This window comes from Gnatocerus cornutus, chromosome 9 (genome assembly GCF_029298725.1).
Source record: "Gnatocerus cornutus isolate USDA-ARS CGAHR chromosome 9, icGnaCorn1.1, whole genome shotgun sequence".
In the NCBI taxonomy this organism is placed as follows: domain Eukaryota; kingdom Metazoa; phylum Arthropoda; class Insecta; order Coleoptera; family Tenebrionidae; genus Gnatocerus; species Gnatocerus cornutus.
The window spans coordinates 14,244,060-14,262,479 of NC_142241.1; the positions used below are offsets into that span (position 1 = coordinate 14,244,060).

Consider the following 18,420-nt stretch of genomic DNA (forward strand, 5'->3'; position numbering starts at 1 on the left):
ATTTAGATTTATCTCGGTCGTAAATTGGCCGACCTTGGTCCTGTAGCTATGCGCATTGGAAAAAAAAATCGAAATTTTCTCATTGTAATCCGACCACGTGCGTCAATCTAGAATATAGTTTTCCACTTCCGTCGTACAAAGTAAACAAGTCGTTCGGATTTTTTCCGTATTTTCGTTCGACACAAACAAACGACCTCTTTAAGTCATTTTCGCGCAATTGCCGTCACTATTATTCTTATGCAAATGTTGGGAAATATGGAACGTGTGACAAGTGCCGTCCTCGACCTTGTTGGCCCGGTGCAGCTGCATCGATTTGCAACGAAGGGTGACTCTTATGACCCAATTACCCTCAACATACCCATCCGAGAATACCTCGGCCTTGGACGCAAGAAGTCTTTGTCATTGTGCTGATTCATTACTACCCACGTGACTAATTTGTAATTCATTCAAATGATCGATATTAACGGTGCACCAGGAAGAAGTCCAACGAACGGGCTAATGCCAAGGCTGCCGCGACCGTGGCGGCGACTTTTGGTACATTTCTTCCACGGGCTTATTATTGCACGAAAAGGTGGATCGTTCAAGGTCCGACCTTGATTTTGATTAGCAACGTCACATTTGGAGGGGATTTAAATAGAGATGAGCCGGAGCAGGTGCGACCTACGTGATCATATTTCGCTTATATTAACCTTTGACTAACCTCGCTGACATTCATGGGCGCCAGGACCGGCTCCCGGACAAAGCAAACGGTCCACTTCCAGTCCCCCTGCGGCCCATCCCAACATGAATTAATTCCCGTCAATTTACTTGATTTATTAAAAACAATTAATTTAGCTCGATTAATTAGGGCCGGGAAATCCCCGAAGCCCCCCCTGCGCGCGAAAATCCCGCCAATCGGCTTCGAGCGGCGGCGGCGGCCTCGGCCAATAGCAGGCGTTTTTTTCCGGGAATTTTGGGCCCTCGTACGCCGTAGATCCCAGTCCCTGAGGTGCGCTACTGAAATAAAGCAAGGTCAAGTTTAGCAAGGTCAGTCGGGCGGTCGCGTCGGGGCCGTTGGTGGGTGTCCGCCCCCCTCCCCGCCCCTTTTTCCACCTCCGTCAGTGAGCGTCAACAAGCAAAGTTCTGTTTTTAGCGCTTTTTTATGAACTTGTTGTCGTGTTGCTATATCGAGGTTCAAGGATGTGCGTGTGTAGGGTACATGCCGCCGCCTCCACCGCACCCGCCGCCACCGAAATAGCCGGTCTTAACAATAAAGAGATTTCAAATGAGTGTAGTGCGATGTTGTTTTGAACGTGTTTATCTTGGGTATTTGATAAGGGAGGGTTCAAGGTTGCCATAAGTTGCCTGCGTCCACAATCGTTTTCATGGTCAAAGTGATAGAGATAATTAGTTAATAATACTCGTTTAATTCAATTTGCGTGTATGAGATAAATGTGTTTCTGGTATGACAATGGCCGCTTGGAAAATTACTTTTTACTGCGGGAAGTGTCTTCAAGGTGATGGCCACTGGGTGATGATATAAACAACGACCAATTTACAAGTTATGTCACACCATATTTATTCAAATTGCCATTTTATTGCATTGTCACAACGAGACGGAAAAAGAACTGTTTTGCTCTTCGCAGAAAACGAAACATGACGTGGAATTGCTCGGAACTCGCCTTCCATGAAACACATTTCTCAGGAAATTTAATCTAACACCCTCGTTGTGAAATACACGATTATCTAATAACCCTTCGCCTTTTTGTAATAATTATGCAGTTTCAAAATAAACAAATGCATTGTAAACAACCTTGGCAATTTGTTTAATCGCCGTATAAATTATTTAAGAAAAAGTAAAAGTACGTAGCGGCAATAAAAATAGACTTTACTGAAAAAAAGACGCAACAAACCACTTTCATTACTTCATCGCTTTTTATTTTTTTTCCTCCCTTGCGTTTTAAGTTTCGCTTTTTGAGCTTTCAAGTCTTTCTTCATTCGCGCGTCGACAACTTTATAGTGGCCTTTAACACCAGCCGGTCTCTTCATTTTTTTAGCCGCCATGTGCTTCTTCGCGACGACATAAGTCACTTCTTTCTTCGGTTCTTGTCGGGCTTTCTTGTACAACCTGGAAAAACACGCAATTTGTTAAAATAACGGGACCATAAATATCACTCACTGTTTAATTTGTTTGGCTTTTTCTCGATCTGTAACATCAACGTTCTCCATCAAATTCTCAACTTTCTTTTTGGCTTTCTCCATCTTCTTCAAAGCTCGCTTCTTCTTCCTTGCCTTCGCTTCGACCACTTTCTTGATCGGGCGGACGTTGAGCTCCTCGAGCTTTTTCTTGTAGTCATCGACGAGTTCTTTGGGAACTGCCGCGTCCTTCTTCATGTGTTTGTGTTCGTCTTGAACGAACCAGTCGGGGAGGTTGTCGTCGTTGAAAGCGTAACGATTCCACGCCGCGTCGATTATATCACGTTTCGTCTTTTTACTGTTCACCATCAGAGTCCCTAACGCCAATTCTTCTTCGTTTAGTTTCTGCTTGCGCTTTTTACCCACTGTTTCCTTCGCCACGACCTCAAAACCGTCTTTCTTCGAGTTGTTGATGGGAACTTTGACTTCCTCTTCGACGTCGTAGTCGGAATCGGAACTATAATCGCTGTCGCTCTCCGCTTCTTTGGGTTCTTCGCCCACAACTCTCGCCCCTTTCTTCTTGAATTCATCGACCATTTTGTCTAAATCCGCGTCTTCGTCGGCGTCGTCTATAAGATCCTTGAAAGCGTCGCGTTCGAACCACAGTTCCGCTTTGTGGGCTTTCTTTTCCTCTTTAGTTCGGTGATCAAGATCTGTGATCAAAGGGTGCTTTTTCTCTTTCTTCGGTTTGGAGGTTTCTGTATCGCTAGCGTCGCTATCGCTCAATCCCAAACCTTCTTTGATCTCTTCCTCGTCGGAGTCGCTGTCCATTTCGAGCTCAGAATCTGAGTCTTTGTAGTACAGCCCTGTACCACTGAGGTGTTGTTCGTCTTTTGCAAATCTGACGTACTTTTGTTTTATTTCCGAGTCTTCATCGTCGCTATTGGCCACAATATCGGGGGTTTGATCGACGATTTTTTGCATTTGTTTCGTGTTGTTCACTTGTTTAAGTGAGAACATCCCTTCACCTTCCAGGGTTGGACCAGAGTCCCCTTTGAGGACCATCTTCAAGTTGAGTCGTTCGTTTAATTTTTTGCGTTCTTTCTGCGCTTTCTTCTTCTTGCGTTTGAGGTCGCGTTGTTCTTCGCCCTAAAATCTCACAATAAGTTAAACAAATAAAATGTTAGTAGGTACAGACTTCAAGTTCTAGGATCTGTTGATGGACTTCTTTCAAATCCTCTTCTTCTTCGTTTTGAGGATCAGATTCAACTTCTTTAGTTGGTGGAGTTTCTTCAACTTTGTCTTTGAACTCCTCACTGAGGGCCTTTTTCCAAGTTATAAGAGCCTTCACGTCTTTTCTTCCAAGAACTTTGATGTCTTTACAACACTCTTGGATCTCCGCCGTGGTCTTCTTGTGGTCGAGGATTTCAGGAGTATCTAAAACAATCTAAAAGGAAATTTGACGTTTGTACAACAGTGGATTTCACCTCTGAGGCGAATTCCAGTAGCTCGACTCCAGTAGGGTGCTTGATGAACTCCGACGCTTTAACTTGATGGTACAAAGTGTAATCGTTCTCCGGGTATCCTTCAGCTTTGCCCTTCTTCTTCTTCTCAGGATGATAAATATTCAACTTATTTTTCGGTTCAATCTCCAGCTCTTCAAAGACATACTTAGGGTCCATAAATTTCGAGTCGATTTTATCGGGGGCTATATAATTCTGACACACCACGAATATCTCAGCGGATTCATTTCTAGACGCTTGAGGCTTCGTGGCGTGTACCTTCTTAAATAGTTGCTTCAAAACCCAAATCAAAGAATTGTAATCTTTACTCCTGAAGACTTTCGTGACAAACCAGCCCCCTTTCTTCAAAAACTGCGTGGCGAGTTTGAGAGCGCTCAACGTCAAAGAAGCTTGTTGATAGGCGTCGTGCAGCCAGTTTTTACCGACATTAGGGGCCCCGTCGTGCAAAACGACATCAGCTTTCCACGTTTGCAGTTCTTTAGTGAGAGCAACCCGACATTTCTCCGTAGTGATGTCTTCAGTCAGGGAAATGCACCCAGGAATTTGTTTGATTGGGAACAAATCTATCCCGACTATAATACTAGAGACAGGCATGTTTTGCCTGGCGACTTGCATCCAGCCACCGGGGGCCGCGCACAAATCGATGCATACTCGCGATTTTTGCAAGAACTCAAATTTGCGGTTGAGTTGGATTAGCTTGAAGGCAGCACGAGATCTGTAGCCTGGAAAAAAAAGGAAAAGTGAGGTTGTGTGGGGGCGAAAAGTTGCAGTTACCTGTTTCTTTCGCAAGTTGGTAGTACTTGTCTTTGCGCTGTTTTCCAATTTTCGACTTCTTTCCCATTGTTCTGGATTTTAATGTAAGAATGAGGGATTCAAAGTAAACACATGTTCACAAAACTTTTAGGTTAGGTGGGAGTGCGAGATCTGTATTACCGACAGGAGCAGAGAGGAAATTTGAAAGAAATTTGGTCGTTTACATTTTTGTTCTTTTCGCAGTTAATTGTAGAATGTTAATTTTTTGAATTTGGAACGTTAAAATTTTCCGTTTCCCTTCTTAGCATAACCTGTTAATTAAATAAAAATTTTTAATAATTTTTAAATAGTAGCTTCTGCAAACTGCATTACCGACATGACAGTGGCAAAAATTTGAAAGTTGACAGTGCTGTTGCGTTTTCTAGCTTTTCCGGGTGAATGACAGTGTTAATAAACATAAGAATTGTGAATTTTGGCCCGTGGAGTCTCAGACGGCCCCCTTTTTAGTGTAGTTTCGAGTAAGTCTCTAAATTTAAAATTTTTTGTTAGACCTGTTGTCCCTAGATGACGGTAGTGTCGCGAATACCGACTCCTTATTTGGTTTGACAGTTTGAAAATGACGTTGATTCTTCTTTACCGGCAGAACAGCTTGTCGCAGAGATAACTTAGAGATGCTCAAGTACGGGCACTTTTCTACTCCTGAGAACTTGTCTGGTCGACTTTGCGGCCTGGTTCGTGTAGATGCCGCTACTTGTCAAAAGGCGCTCGATTTAAAAACTGAACTGAGGTTTCATTATTCAAAGTAATTTTTATGAATTACATTAAAATCATAATTTATGTTGATTATTATCTAAACGATAATAATTAACATAAATTGTAATTTTAATGCAATTCTAACCACTTCGCATTCAGATTAATGTAAATAAAACTCTTTGGTTTAACAAATAATTTATTACAATAATTATTTTCAATTTCAAAGGAAGTACAGACTATTTTCTTGTTAATAAAAAATCATATATTACACAGTTAGAGATCTTAAGACTACAATATGATTGTGTAATAACATTTTTAAGACTAATATACATACATAAATAATATAGTTACGCAGGTAGGAATTTTCATTACGTCTTAAAAACACTCAAGGGATTCGCATTTTTCAGTGTAAATCATGGACAGAGTTTTTAGGGGTTTTGTGTCCTGACGGTGAAACCCTCGGAGAGTATTAAAGGAAATTATCGTTTGTACAAGTAGAAGTGCCACAAAACCAGAATGCGATTTGCAAATCTTGATAACTAGAAATATGACAAGAAGTGAACAATAAAAACTAAAATAATGAATATGACTTGTCTGAATCAGAACGTTTTATACGGAGTCACCCCAATCAGCTAAATTTGACTTATAATTTTAGAATGGTATTCTTAAAAAGGATAAAGACGTAAAGATCACTTGGAAAACAAACATATAACTAGCGATATTGAAATTGAAAACTTACGTTAAGACCACATTTTGAAAATTTTGAAGAACGTGTTGTTAATTGTAAATTCCGTTAATTCTTTAAACTTTATACGCATGCGAACTAGTTGCAAATTTGTGCAAATTTTTACTACAGTTTCCTGTTTGACTGACTTTTGACAGTTTAGCGATTGGTATCCATCTAATATCATCCGCTGGTACTAAACGCGATGGTAGGGCCATCTATTAATTAAGTCCACCTAAACGGCAGAGTACGATATAGTGGGAAAAATGTGCATCAGACAGAGACACGAGATTGCTTTAAAATGGGATAAATTCTGCCATAAGACTTGACGATCTCTAAGTTATCTCTGGCTTGTCGCCATATTGCAAGTGTGGAAAACATTGTGAGCACGTGGAAAGTAAACGCGTCGATTTTTCCGATTTTCCCACATATTCCTGCCAGTCTCGCATATTTATCTAGAAGAGAACAAGACGCACGTGCCGTTCGTGCAATTGACAGTTGGAGTAAAAGCCCCTAGAGCGTAAGTGCACTGATTTTATTTTGATTGAGTGGCAGACGTTAAGTGGAATGTGGCCGGCTTTCAATATTTTGTCGATTTTCTCGCGTTTGATCGAGTTTTTATGTAAAGAAAATCGCAATGTTTTGCATAGGTTATGGTCCTTGGATGAATCATTGTTTTTAGATTTGTTTATATTTGCATGTTGATGATGAGTGGGGCACAATATGCGGACAGGGTTATGGAAAATGCCTTTGAAGGAGAGTTGAGTGATTTGATTTTGGCAAGGAATTCCGGAAATCATGGTTTGAACGAGGTTTAATTTAGTTGGAACTATTTCTGTCGTAAATAGGAAGAATACTGAGTGTTTTTAGACCATGGTCGCGACGCTTTTGCTTCGCAGTTCCGATTCACTGAAGAAGAACCGATTAAAATGGTGCAATGACTTGAATATTCTCAAATTACAGCGTGAATTTTTTTTTTGCTGCTTCACCATAATCAAGGTTTTTATAGGCCAAGGAATTTCGTTGAAAATTTCGCAAAAAGCCCAGACACTGACCTGAAAAACAGATAAATACCGTCGACGTGTCTCCTTTTACCGATAGTTTAATAACAATCATATCTAGTGCATACAGCGGATGCACTCGAGATAAAATCCAAACTCACACTTGAATCAAAACAACCCCACGTTCTAAAACCTCCTTGTGAAAGTATCGTGCCTAAAATCCACAATTCGATTCCGGATCGTTTCACTGTATTTTTTTCAGCTCGATTTAGAAACGTGTTACTATCGTCACGCCTAAAAGAAGAAAGTAAACAGGTCCACTGGTTTTTTCCTGCTTCTATAATTCAGAAAGAAGTGCAGCCGGCGATGGCCGAAATGTCGACAACGGTCATTCAACTGGAGCTTTGTTATTTTTTTCAGTTGGCGAAAGGCGTTTTTTGCAAATACGCGTACGGTCTTTAATTTTGGGTTTTTCCCGCGATCACGACGGTAGGTCACGTGCCGATGCATTAAAAAAAATTTAGTTCCCATGTTATGTCATCGTAGGTCAAACGAACCGGTCTGGTGCGGGCGTGCGGCGAGTTGGATTTTAAATGTTAAAAGTTGGAGCGATTAGTGAGATTTTTGTCATTCTTTGTCAAGTGCGAATTGAAATTTTGATTGCCTAGGATGGTTTCCTAATGGGGCGTAACGATATTTTACGGTGCAATGGTCAAGATACATAATAATAGTCGCCATAAGTCGACAGATTTTAACACCATTTTGTTACCTGAGTTTTGTAGTGATTAAATGGTAATTACCACCACCTTGTCTTTAATATTCATTGTTATTTGTGTATTTTAACAGCGATTTGGTTGCATAAAGTAGTTAAAAATAGAATTCTGTTTTGTATACATAACAAACACCTCCAGATTCCCCGAAAAAATGTTACCACTCCTCAGTTTTGCTTTTCAGTTTGGCACATTTTAGAAATATTATCTTTGGGCAAACAGTGATATTTATTTTTATGTGTTGCATCCAGTTGATGATTTCAGCCATTTACAGCCAAGATTAACTTATCTTACTCTATAAAGACTAACAGTAGCTTTTAAATAACAAACTTCCGAACATTTTACGTACATTTTTTATTTATGTAATCATCGATGTCATATATTTTAAAATACAAATGCAAAATTGTTGTTGTTTTCAAGGTTGGGAAGAAATAAGCGTCGTTATTTACGTCATAAGTTCGGAAACCAATATTTTACAGTACGAGTTGGATGTTTCAGGACGAGGCGACAGGTGAAAATAAATGGACCCTGCGAAATCAAAACTGTGTTGCATTCGGATTTAACGATAGATTCGTGTCGTTTATCTACCGTTTTACAGCGTTCCAAGCCATGAAAATGCATTTAAAACACTTAATAGACGTCACAAAAATAAAATTGCGCGATTGTTTCATAATATGCACTGAATTCCTCCAAAGGAATGTCCCCGGTTTACATTAGCATAAATGTGTGGAATTTCAGCCGCAAGAACAACACATTTCACCGAAACGTGACATTTCGGAGTCCATATCTGCTCCGTAATTGAACTAGTTAATTTATTATCTTGTTGAACAGGGAGCAGCCGGCTGATCTTTTCCACTCAAATTTCAAACTTCCGCAGTGTTTGAAATTTCGAACGGGTGACAATGCGCATGAGCCGCAAAGTGATTGGTTGAGGAATTTCGTCCTTCTAGAAGGCGCATGCGGCAATATGCCGAACAAGTGAAGGCGATAGCCACGTGGTAATGTTCACCGGTGTTGTGTACCGTGAGATAGCATTCAATATTGTGAGCCACGTTTTTGAATATTTCGGGAATTTTGGTGATTTTGGCGGGAAACAAGTGTGAATTTTCGAAGTTTTACGAATTCGTGACAATGGTAAGTCGCGGGAAAAATTTAAATCTTGTATCTCTGAAAATATGTACGTAGGTAAATCTGTTTTGATGCGAAACGAATCTGTTGAAGAATTTTCCGGAAGTTGCGTGAATTTCCTATAAACTCGATGACCTTAACACTACTTTTTCGTCGACATTCCATATGTAAAATTGTTACCTTGTCGGTCCGCGTTACTTTCTATTTCATAATATTAATTGACATTTACTCGAGATATCGATCATTGGAGTCGTTCCCGTTAAATGTTAACGTGGACCCGTCTGAATTTTTTTCTTCTTTTTCAGGATCGTTTGGTTTGCAGAGAGGTCAATCGTGGATCGATCAAATTATGGCACCTTCTCATTCGCGCCAGTTGTTGATTTGGTCGGTGCCAACGATCGCGGTCATCTTAAGTTACTTCTGGTACAAACGCAAGAGATCGAAATCTGACCCAGGTGAAGTTACTCCACCAACACCGTCAAAGACCGACGAAACGAACGACACAAACGACTCTAGCAACAGAACTTTTTCACGTTCGTTGTCAGGCGTCGATTCCGCCCCCATTGATATTATTATACCGCCCAAACTCAAAGCTGCCAAATCAAATCCGGTCATTATTTCAGACGAAGATCTAGATATAGAAATCGAAAAGATTAAATCGATGAGATACGGAGGTTCGGTTGATGTGAGAAAATCCATTTCGAACGAACTGATTGTTGAAAAAACAGAAGTGAAGAAAGCGTCACCAGTCATGGCGCAAACGGTGGTTGAAGAAAAAACACCTGCAGAGAACGAAAAACAAGAAAAATCGCCAGTTAATAGCGAGATACAGAGACAAAATAATGGCAGGGATTCGGCGAATCATAGTCCGGCAGATGTCATGTTGGCCAGTCCGTCCCTGAGTAGTATATCGGATAATCATAGCGAGGTGAGTTAAAAAACTTGTAATACACAAACGAAAATAGGATCTACAATTTTAACGTCAGTAAAAAATTTTCATATGCCGAAGCCTTTAAAGAGTTTTGTTTGTGGCTTTCATGTTTCCAACCCATTAAAAGAATGGAAATAATTACGGAAACGTTATCTTTTAAAATGATGCTATAAACAGGTAAGAATATCTATTGACTTTTATCTGTCCTTGGCTGAAATTTTATAAAAAAAAACTTTCCGTCAGATATGTACTAACATTTTTAAAAATATCCAGAGGTCATTATTACATCAGAACTTTTTAATTTTGACGTAGAAGCACTCATTTTGAATTGTGATAATTGGGATTACGTAGTCTTGAAAAACAAACCAACAAATCAAAATATTTTCGACTTATTCAATAACCATTGATCGATACAAATTTTTCCAAACAATATCAAAAAGTTATTCATTTCTCAATCACCATTGTATTGGAAATGAAATAAAAACTTTATGCACGCGTTTTTGTTGTTGTCACCTAAATAGTGACTAACTGCAAGGTCATGGGCAAATGATTATTACACTATTATTCACATGTGTATATATTTTTTATTACAACATATCCTGCTTTCGAACCAATTTAACATTAGTTTTGGATTCAAACATATTTTGCAATATACAGTCGAACTTGTATAATAATAATAATTTTCTTATTAAGGATAAGATAAAGGACAACAGTTCCGTTTATTGTAATTTGGTGTTGGAAGCTTTCGTAGGATTTTCCAGTCATTACCAAATTTACTTCCTAATGGTTTAAATATAATTAATTTTATGTTAGTTTTAACTAATTTTCTTGTTATCACTTGAGTGATAATCAAATTCGTATGTTTTTTTTAAATACATATATTTTTCTGTTCGTTGCAGTGTAAAATGACACGTTCGATTGGAATGTGCAATGACGTTTCCGGAGCAAAATTTAATCGCCCATGATATAGCACACATTATTTAACGATAAAACTCGAACCTTTTTAAAAGTAATTTTGCCGAAGTTGGTACCGTAATATTTCCATTTTGTTTCTGATTGCTTTCTTGATTGAATGCTTCAGTTAGAAAACAATTTTCCACTTTTATATTCCAATCCGATAATAATTTGTTTTCCTTATCAGTTTAATATTTGGCACCGTTCGATTGTAATGTTTTGCTTTTGGTTTAAACAGGGATCCAATGATAGTGGAAAAGGAGGCAGCGACGTCGTGACGCCCCCTCCATCACGAACCTTGGTACCCGAAAGTACCAACACCGTCACCATCTACGAGTTCGTTATCCCCCAACAACTAGTCGGTAAATTAATAGGAAAACATGGTAGTTCAGTCGCCAACATCAAGGATAAAACCGGCGCCCATGTCGTGGTCAGAAAACATCCCACGAATAACAAAATGAAGGTGTGCTCGGTGGAGGGCACCCAGAAGGAGATCGATAGCGCCCTTAAACTCATCAGAGACAAATTTCCGTTGAAACGTTTCCCGGAAGTGACATTAGAGCAAGTTAGCTTTGTGCAACCGCTTTCGGCAGTTTCTTTAGTTCCTGACCACCTATATGTATGTTGAATTTTTGATTTCAATGTAATTTGTTGATTTTTTCAGTTGAAGTTGGTTGAAGGTATCAATAATGATACGATCGTTAGTTGTGTAATGGCTCCCAATCACTTGTTCTTGCAACAGCCCACTCATCCGTCTTTCCCGAATCTTAATATACTTAACGGTTTCATGAATGCGTGCTATTCAGAAGCGGATTCGCCATTGTTGCCAACATCCATTCCAGGTAGGCGCGAGGTTCTTTTTTTTATACTTATATACTTTGATATTTGCGGCCATTAAAAATATTTATATTTTAGAAAACACAGTCTGTGTGGCATTTTCCGGCGACAGTTGGTACAGAGCTGTCATTCTATCATCAGACGAAACCACCGGAGTGTGCTACGTAAAAATGTTAGACTACGGCGGCTACGCTTATGTGGAGCATTCAAATTTGCGACAAATCCGAGGCGACTTCATGTTGTTGCCTTTCCAAGCAGCCGAATGTTTCTTAGCCAATGTAAAACCGGTCGACGGTAGGTCGAATCGATCGTTTGTTTAGATGATAACGCTATTGTTTCAGAATCAGGTTGGCGCGAAGACTCTTACGCAGCAGTAGCGGAAATGACAAAAGGAGCGATAGTTTTCACGCAAATAGTCGATTACACTCCAGAGGGTGTACCATTGGTTAATTGCTATTTAATTTTAGGCCCAAAAGTGAGTAGATTGAGAGGGTTGATTTGGTGATTATTTTGTTTTTTCCAGAGTGTAGTATTTTTAAACCAGGAATTAGTGACTCAGGGACACGCGGAATGGATAAGTTGTGGAGAAGAAGCCTCAGGTGTGACCGTGGCGTAATTTGTAAATGATTTTTGTTACATAGTCACTTGGTTGGAACAATCAAGCTTTTGTTATGTGAATTTGTAGTGCGGTTAGTAGAATTTAGCGTGTTTTTTTTTATGAATGATATTGTTGAAAAACTTTTAGTTTGTACTATACCGTTCTTTGCGTTGAAGAGTAATAAGTGAGGCCTGAAGCAGCCGGATCTATTATTTCTTTCTGTTTTATTGTGATTTGTTATATTGTAAATTGTACATCCAGACTGCTATATTTTCACTACCAATCATTTATCGTTGATTGTGCTCAATAAGTAGCGTAGTTTATTATATTATCGTTTACTAGGTAGTTAGTAATGTTATTATTTAAATTGTAAATAAAATCGTATTTTTTGATAATATTAATCTAGCTTTTGTGGATATTTTTGGGAGCAATTAGGTGACTCTAGGATGATTGGTATAGTTCTTATTTTTACGAACATGTTCCTACTTTTTTTTTCGGGTGTCGCATTTCATGTTTATTTTTGGTTAAAAATTTGGGTTGTCTGAATACAGATGAACAAGTGTATTAACTTTTTATTTTAGGATTAACGTTTTTATTTTTAGATAGTTTTGTATTTATAAAGCAATGCTCTGTATATAAAATCTTGTACTGTGTTTTTTTCGACTTCAAATATAATATGTACATTAACAATTCGGCTCTCATTTCCACATTGACCTTATCGTGTTTATAACATCTTTGGCTAAAATCAATAAAACATTCGCTTTCGGCTCGTGTTTCAATTCTCGTCCTCGTGTAAAAATAGCTTAATAATATGCTCCTTAAATAATATACTATTTTCATTCTGAAGTTTGCCGCTAGGCGGTGGGTAAAAAAAACGAAGGAAAATCATCAAGTGACAAATGATTGAACTGCAGAAAGAGAATGAAAATGAACTCGATGGTATTTCTGACGTTTGCTGATAGATGGCTCTACCAATTTGTAACCCACATTTTCCATATTTTTTAAACTTGTTCTCCAATTAGTCAAAAACTTGAATATTTAATGGTCCGTAGGTATAATACGAAGCAAGTAAATAATATAAATAATATAATATAAATAAAAACCAAAAATTACAATTTTTAGGCGTCGCGACGCCAAACTAGTGAGATAACAAATTCTTTCGTCACATCGTAGAGTTTGGTCAACTGTAAGCGCATCAACTTTTCAAATGTTTGTCTTATTAAAGAGAAAAAAATATAAAATAGCGTATTATTAATGTTATAATTTTGCTCTAAAAGAATGATTGACACTTACCTTACAGAAATGCGAGTATCAGACTTCCTTCAGGACGTTGTGGACCAATACAGTAGCCAAGAAGCGTGAAATTAGGGGAACAATGTTGGTGAACGCGAACAGCAAGTCGAATCACACACTCCTCGCACTTCACTATAAATAATATTCATATTAAGTGTCATTTTGGCCACAGGAAAACGCCACGAATATCAAACGATCTTTCTCTGATCAAAGACGGCAATTAACTAAAGAATCTATTAGCAGTTATATAATTTCTCAAAGCCAAGTGCAAAAACATATCCGCACGTAATTTGACCCTTTTTTTCCTACTTTAGTGATTTCTTATAAGATTATAACACAGTTGAATATTAAAAGATAATTTCGAAACATCTGCTAATTGGAACACAAATCAAGCGAGCATTTTCATCGCGTTATTGTGTTTTAATAAATAAACGAAAGTAGTTCCTCCCCAAAAAAAGCTTTTAAGGCAAAATTCATACATTTGCTCCTTTATTGCTATCATTAATTATGAAAGCCGGAAAAAGCGCACAAATCATAAGAGCTGGAAAATATTGGAATATTTCGTATTCTATTCTGGGGTTAAATACATTACATCGAGCGCAAGTAACGGAAATTATTAAACCAATTTTAACGGTTGAACCGCGACACATTCTAAATTAACGTGGTTGTAATCACAAAGCCAACGCAACCACTTAAAAAAATCAATGCTGATAAGGTCCCATTTATTATTCGTATTATTACGACATCATGACTGTCTGAAAGTTAGCCCGATACGCCATCAGGAGGGTAACACTTAATTAGTTGGGTAATGGAAATCGATTCGTCTTAATTTAAATGACATCCGAGATTAGCACGTTTGATTTAATTTCGAGATGAACGCGCACATTTTTTGCGATATTATTGATTCATTGTTTGGGGAATTTCACCGATATGTTGGGTCAAAGTTGGACTTTTTCACATGATTACGTTTTATTGTTGTTAAAAGCTTCAAGTTTGCTATCAAAGCTTTGCATCGGAAGTACAAGAGCTTTCACTGGAAAGCAGCAGGAACGGAAGTTTTATTTTACTGTGGCCAGAATTATATCCCTGTGTTGTGTCCCGTTCACTCTTTACGTTCATCAAAGGTTTCTAATTTTCCAAATCGCGATCAAGAAGATATTGAACTTCAATCAAATAAGTGTTCTTTTCAGGAAACAAAGCGTTAGCTCTAGGCAAGTATTAAACTTCATGGAAAGAAAATAAAGGAAACTTTATGTATAGAACACAGTTTCACTGTTAAAGTTTAAACTTCAATTTCGAGTTGTAGCGCAATTTCAATCGGGTTCTCAACTCTTATTTTGATTTAAAATGCGAAAAATTCCACTTATGACGGCGGATCCCCGGAAAGAAAAATTAAAGTTTGATTGCACCCGGCGCATCCACCATTTTACTTGCTTTCCAGTTGTAGTTTATCGGGCAAAACTTGATAATTTTAAACACCATTAGCAGCAAATTTCTGATAAATGCAGTGAATATCCAACCGGAGTTTCCGTGAATGTTTTGCATCTATGGGAAATGCTAACAGTTTGCGGTCCAGTCTTTCCAATAAATTTCCATAAAGTTCCGCTCACTCCAAATAAAGGTTATTTGAAACAAGCAAACAAAAATTTAAATATGTTAATGCCGACATTTGTAACCTTCGCTTAAATAATGAGTCTCCGTGGCGTCCCCAAAACGACGATAAAAAATTTAATAACATTGATGCTTTTTATGTATTTCCCGAACGTTGCGTTGTCTTTTCAACTTCGTTTTTAATGAAGTATTCTCGACCAAATCGCCTCTTTATACAGATGAGGAATGTTGTAATTATAATGAAACTTCGCAACAACGCGCAAGGTGTCTTCTCCTGTAGTTTTATTGGATTAAAATTTGCATTTTATTAGGGATTTTAAAACTAAATATTTGAACGGAATCGCGAACATCTGAACCAATTACAGCGTTATAGAACCAACGAAAATTTCCGATCGTAATCGTAACTGAATCAAATCGGATTTCATTTCATTATGCCACTGAAATTATGAATTTTCAGTGTAATTAAACGAGCAGAAGTGCGTTTCTCTTTTGATTTTCAACTAATTACGTTTGAAACATTATCTCTAAATAAACGGAATTAATTTGCCGGAAATTTTAAACATTATAGCTCGTTCGGATCAATGATTATATTATTATTAATATTCTCGTGTTTTCAAAACTCTGTCGTTTACTACAAACCGAATGATGTGGTTTTGCCACGTTCCATTGCTGGATATATTGAGAATTTAATTATTATGGAACGGAGTTAAACTTTGACGTTTATGCGCGTAGAGCGATGTCATGGTGGATGGAAACGAATAAATTGAATTAGGGTTGAAATTTAAAATTCTACTTTTAAAATCAATTATTCGCGAGGGAAGCAGCTTCAGTTGGTAGTCGTGTTTCGAGCTAAGTCTGTCTAATACAGTCGATGTATCGAAACCAAAACATTAAATTAATGAAGGAATCCTCTTTCCTTTGTTCGTTTCGTTTTACGTCGCCGAGAGCCAAACCTGTTGGACACTTCGATTACCGTTTTCTATTTGTGGTTATTTATGGTTTTTGCGTCCGTCAATTAATCTCTCTTGTCTCTAAACATATTTACCACATCTTGCTATAATCCAATAGTCATGTAATTAAATCTCCAACTCTTCTCAAAAGTGAAACAATGAATTGTCGCGGGATAAATCAAAGCCGTTTGTTCATCACAGTCTTCCTCAATACATAAATGGTTTCCGAAAGGAATAAGGGCGAAGCTCCTAAAAGCTTAATACGAATGCGCTCCAGCAGGTGAAGCAACCAGCAACACCGAGGCGCTAGTCGTGTTGCGATCGTGATCGAGTGAGCCACAAGTCGATTGTTTGGGAACAATACACGCAAATCATTTTTTAAGGGTCGAGGGTAGGTATTTTCTTTATTTTTTTATATGCGACGAAAAAAATCCGGTCAAACGAAGTGAATCCGGTGACGGAAGCGGAAGTTGGTTTGTTGACTTAACAGAGGCTTTGATGTCGGGGAAAAGGAGTTTTTCAACAATTTCTCCGTTTTTTCAACCGGTTAGTTGTTGAGGAGAAAAGCTCGCTTTAAAAATTGTTTTAAAAATAACACAAATCAGATAACGGAAATATATGGGGGCGCGATAAAGACGGAATGTTACACACAAAAATACTGACTTGGGGTCGTATCGGGTCAATTTAGTTTCTTTTTTTTTTAAATTATCATCAGGTTTGATCTTCACAACCGGAAGTGTTCATTAACAATACTAAATCTCGAAAATTTCATGTAATTTGATTAAAAAATCAGAAGAACTCGTAAAATTAGAAAGTGGCAGTTTGGTCAACTTTCAAATTCGAATAAAATTGTTGTTTTTGGCCCCCCCAGCATTTTTTTCTTTTAAACTGCCAATCAGAACATGTCAGCAATGACACCATTGAATTTCAATCAATGCGTAACTTAACAGAATTACCGACAAATTTAAAATTCCAAAGCTCGTTTATTCGGAGTTTTTATATTTGCAAGACTTTTGCCATATCCAACAGCTGTCAAGTAAGAATCGACCTACGTCAGCGTCTTAAATTTTTTTTTATTGAACGTATGTTACAAGAGAAACCATGTAATCAGCAAGAAAGCGACGACAAATATGATTTTGATGTACGTAAGCGGATTGTGTTGAGTGTTTAAAAGTTCGATTTTCTATTTTCTTTCAATATCGGAGAAGAACTGTTTTAGCGCGTTGGAGAGAATATTGACGTGCAAATCCAGTCTATTTTAAACTCATCTAATTTTGATCTCATTTAGGGTTTTCCGAATTCGGGCTAGTTATATAAAATTTATTCAGTTTTAAGTACGTGACAGTTTGAAATTTCAAGGGTGGAAGGTATACTTCATTTTTCCTGCGCCGGATTTACCGATATAACAAAATAAGGAAAAATGAAATTTAGTTTTGAAATCCCCCTAAGGACTGTTGTTTACTGCCAACCAATTAAAATAAGATAGAGCTTAAGAGTACACTCTACACCCTGTATATCCTATCCAATATAAAACCAATTTCTTTCAAGATTTTCCGTACAAAACTCAAACTAAAACATAATGAGCCATTGAAAAAAATCCGACAAAAGCCGTTGCGAGAAATTTCCCCTTGACTTCGATATTATCGAAAAAATCCCTTTACTCCGTTTAAAATTGGTCAACTGAGCCTTGAAGCTTTTCCCCTTTTGATTCTAATCTCAAACATCTCTTTCAGGTTATTAAAAATGTGCGTTGGAGATGGATTCGTTCGTCGGCGAAGAGAATAGAACCAGGACTCAAATAATGGATCCATCCGATTACGTGGTGAGATTTTTGATTCGGAATTAAAATAAAAGGATATGACTGTTAAATGCAGTTGAATCTTGAGTTTCGATCACGCAGTTTCTCTTAAGAGTTCTAAGACGAAAGGGACGTGTTTTTAATTAGCAATTAACCCAATCACGACCGGATTAATTAACCTTGGAGTAATTGATGGTTTTTGTTATTCAATTAGAAACTCATCCCACAAATTGAATTCCGTTGCAAAAATATCGGAGACGCTCCGCAAAAAAATATGATTATGTTATACACACATTCGAGCGAATCCCGTTGAGAGGTTTTATAAGAAACGTCGTTCACAGGGACTTTCATTCTATCAAGTTTTTTTTTTCATTTTTATCATTCAAATGTATGCACATAATTTATAATACTTTAGTCTTAAATTCGGTGCTTTACAGGGGCAAAATAGGTAAATAGCGCGTCGATGCCAAATTGATTGTTTGAAAACACAAAAATCGGTTTTAATAAATCAAGCAATTCAATTTGATGTCAACATGGAATTCTTTTCGCCACCAAAGCGGCAGCGCTGATTGCTTTGACGACGTAATTAAAAAAAATAAATTCCCTGGAGTTTATTAATTTCCACATCGGGGTATGTTAAAAATAGCTGCGCTTAATCATTAAGGAAACATATCGAGCGAT

The 18,420-nt window shown here is 37.8% G+C and overlaps 3 protein-coding genes across 5 annotated transcripts in view; 2 read left to right on the forward strand and 1 right to left on the reverse strand.

Moving 5' to 3' along the window:
- Positions 1-1,850: 1,850 nt before the first annotated feature.
- On the reverse strand, positions 1,851-4,591 carry LOC148169066 (pre-rRNA 2'-O-ribose RNA methyltransferase FTSJ3). Its single transcript, XM_088045877.1, has 5 exons — positions 4,413-4,591; positions 3,603-4,360; positions 3,314-3,562; positions 2,159-3,264; positions 1,851-2,107 (listed from the first exon to the last, which is right to left on the reverse strand). Exons 1-5 carry the CDS (start codon positions 4,477-4,479, stop codon positions 1,906-1,908), a joined length of 2,382 nt encoding a protein of 793 aa, XP_087902003.1. The 5' UTR covers positions 4,480-4,591; the 3' UTR covers positions 1,851-1,905.
- Positions 4,592-6,198: 1,607 nt separating this feature from the next.
- spoon (A-kinase anchor protein spoonbill) lies at positions 6,199-12,777 on the forward strand. 3 transcript variants are annotated; one of them, XM_088045690.1, is made up of 7 exons: positions 6,199-6,388; positions 9,073-9,695; positions 10,891-11,271; positions 11,317-11,494; positions 11,568-11,783; positions 11,831-11,964; positions 12,013-12,777. In XM_088045690.1, exons 2-7 carry the CDS (start codon positions 9,117-9,119, stop codon positions 12,103-12,105), a joined length of 1,581 nt encoding a protein of 526 aa, XP_087901816.1. In that variant the 5' UTR covers positions 6,199-6,388; positions 9,073-9,116; the 3' UTR covers positions 12,106-12,777. The 3 variants fall into 3 exon arrangements, with proteins under 3 accessions (XP_087901816.1, XP_087901818.1, XP_087901817.1); XM_088045692.1 differs by lacking the exon at positions 6,199-6,388 and adding an exon at positions 7,643-7,661; XM_088045691.1 differs by lacking the exon at positions 6,199-6,388 and adding an exon at positions 8,597-8,773.
- A 3,468-nt stretch (positions 12,778-16,245) lies between these two features.
- LOC148169068 (dopamine receptor 1-like) overlaps positions 16,246-18,420 on the forward strand; it is a 37,131-nt gene continuing 34,956 nt past the window's right edge. The window contains exons 1-2 of the mRNA XM_088045134.1: positions 16,246-16,332; positions 17,675-17,763. Coding sequence (XP_087901260.1) covers positions 17,698-17,763 — 66 coding nt within the window. The 5' untranslated portion in view covers positions 16,246-16,332; positions 17,675-17,697. The remainder of the gene's footprint in view (positions 16,333-17,674; positions 17,764-18,420) is intronic.

Excerpts from the sequence above, each read along its gene's own strand:
- LOC148169066 (XM_088045877.1), bottom strand. The coding sequence starts at position 4,479 with ATGGGAAAGAAGTCGAAAATTGGAAAACAGCGCAAAGACAAGTACTAC. Across the intron at positions 4,361-4,412 it reads CCAACTTGCGAAAGAAACAG|GCTACAGATCTCGTGCTGCC; the intron begins GTAACTGCAACT and ends TTTTTTTTCCAG. Across the intron at positions 3,563-3,602 it reads TACTGGAATTCGCCTCAGAG|ATTGTTTTAGATACTCCTGA; the intron begins GTGAAATCCACT and ends ATTTCCTTTTAG.
- spoon (XM_088045690.1), top strand. The coding sequence starts at position 9,117 with ATGGCACCTTCTCATTCGCGCCAGTTGTTGATTTGGTCGGTGCCAACG. Across the intron at positions 9,696-10,890 it reads TATCGGATAATCATAGCGAG|GGATCCAATGATAGTGGAAA; the intron begins GTGAGTTAAAAA and ends TGGTTTAAACAG. Across the intron at positions 11,272-11,316 it reads TAGTTCCTGACCACCTATAT|TTGAAGTTGGTTGAAGGTAT; the intron begins GTATGTTGAATT and ends TGATTTTTTCAG.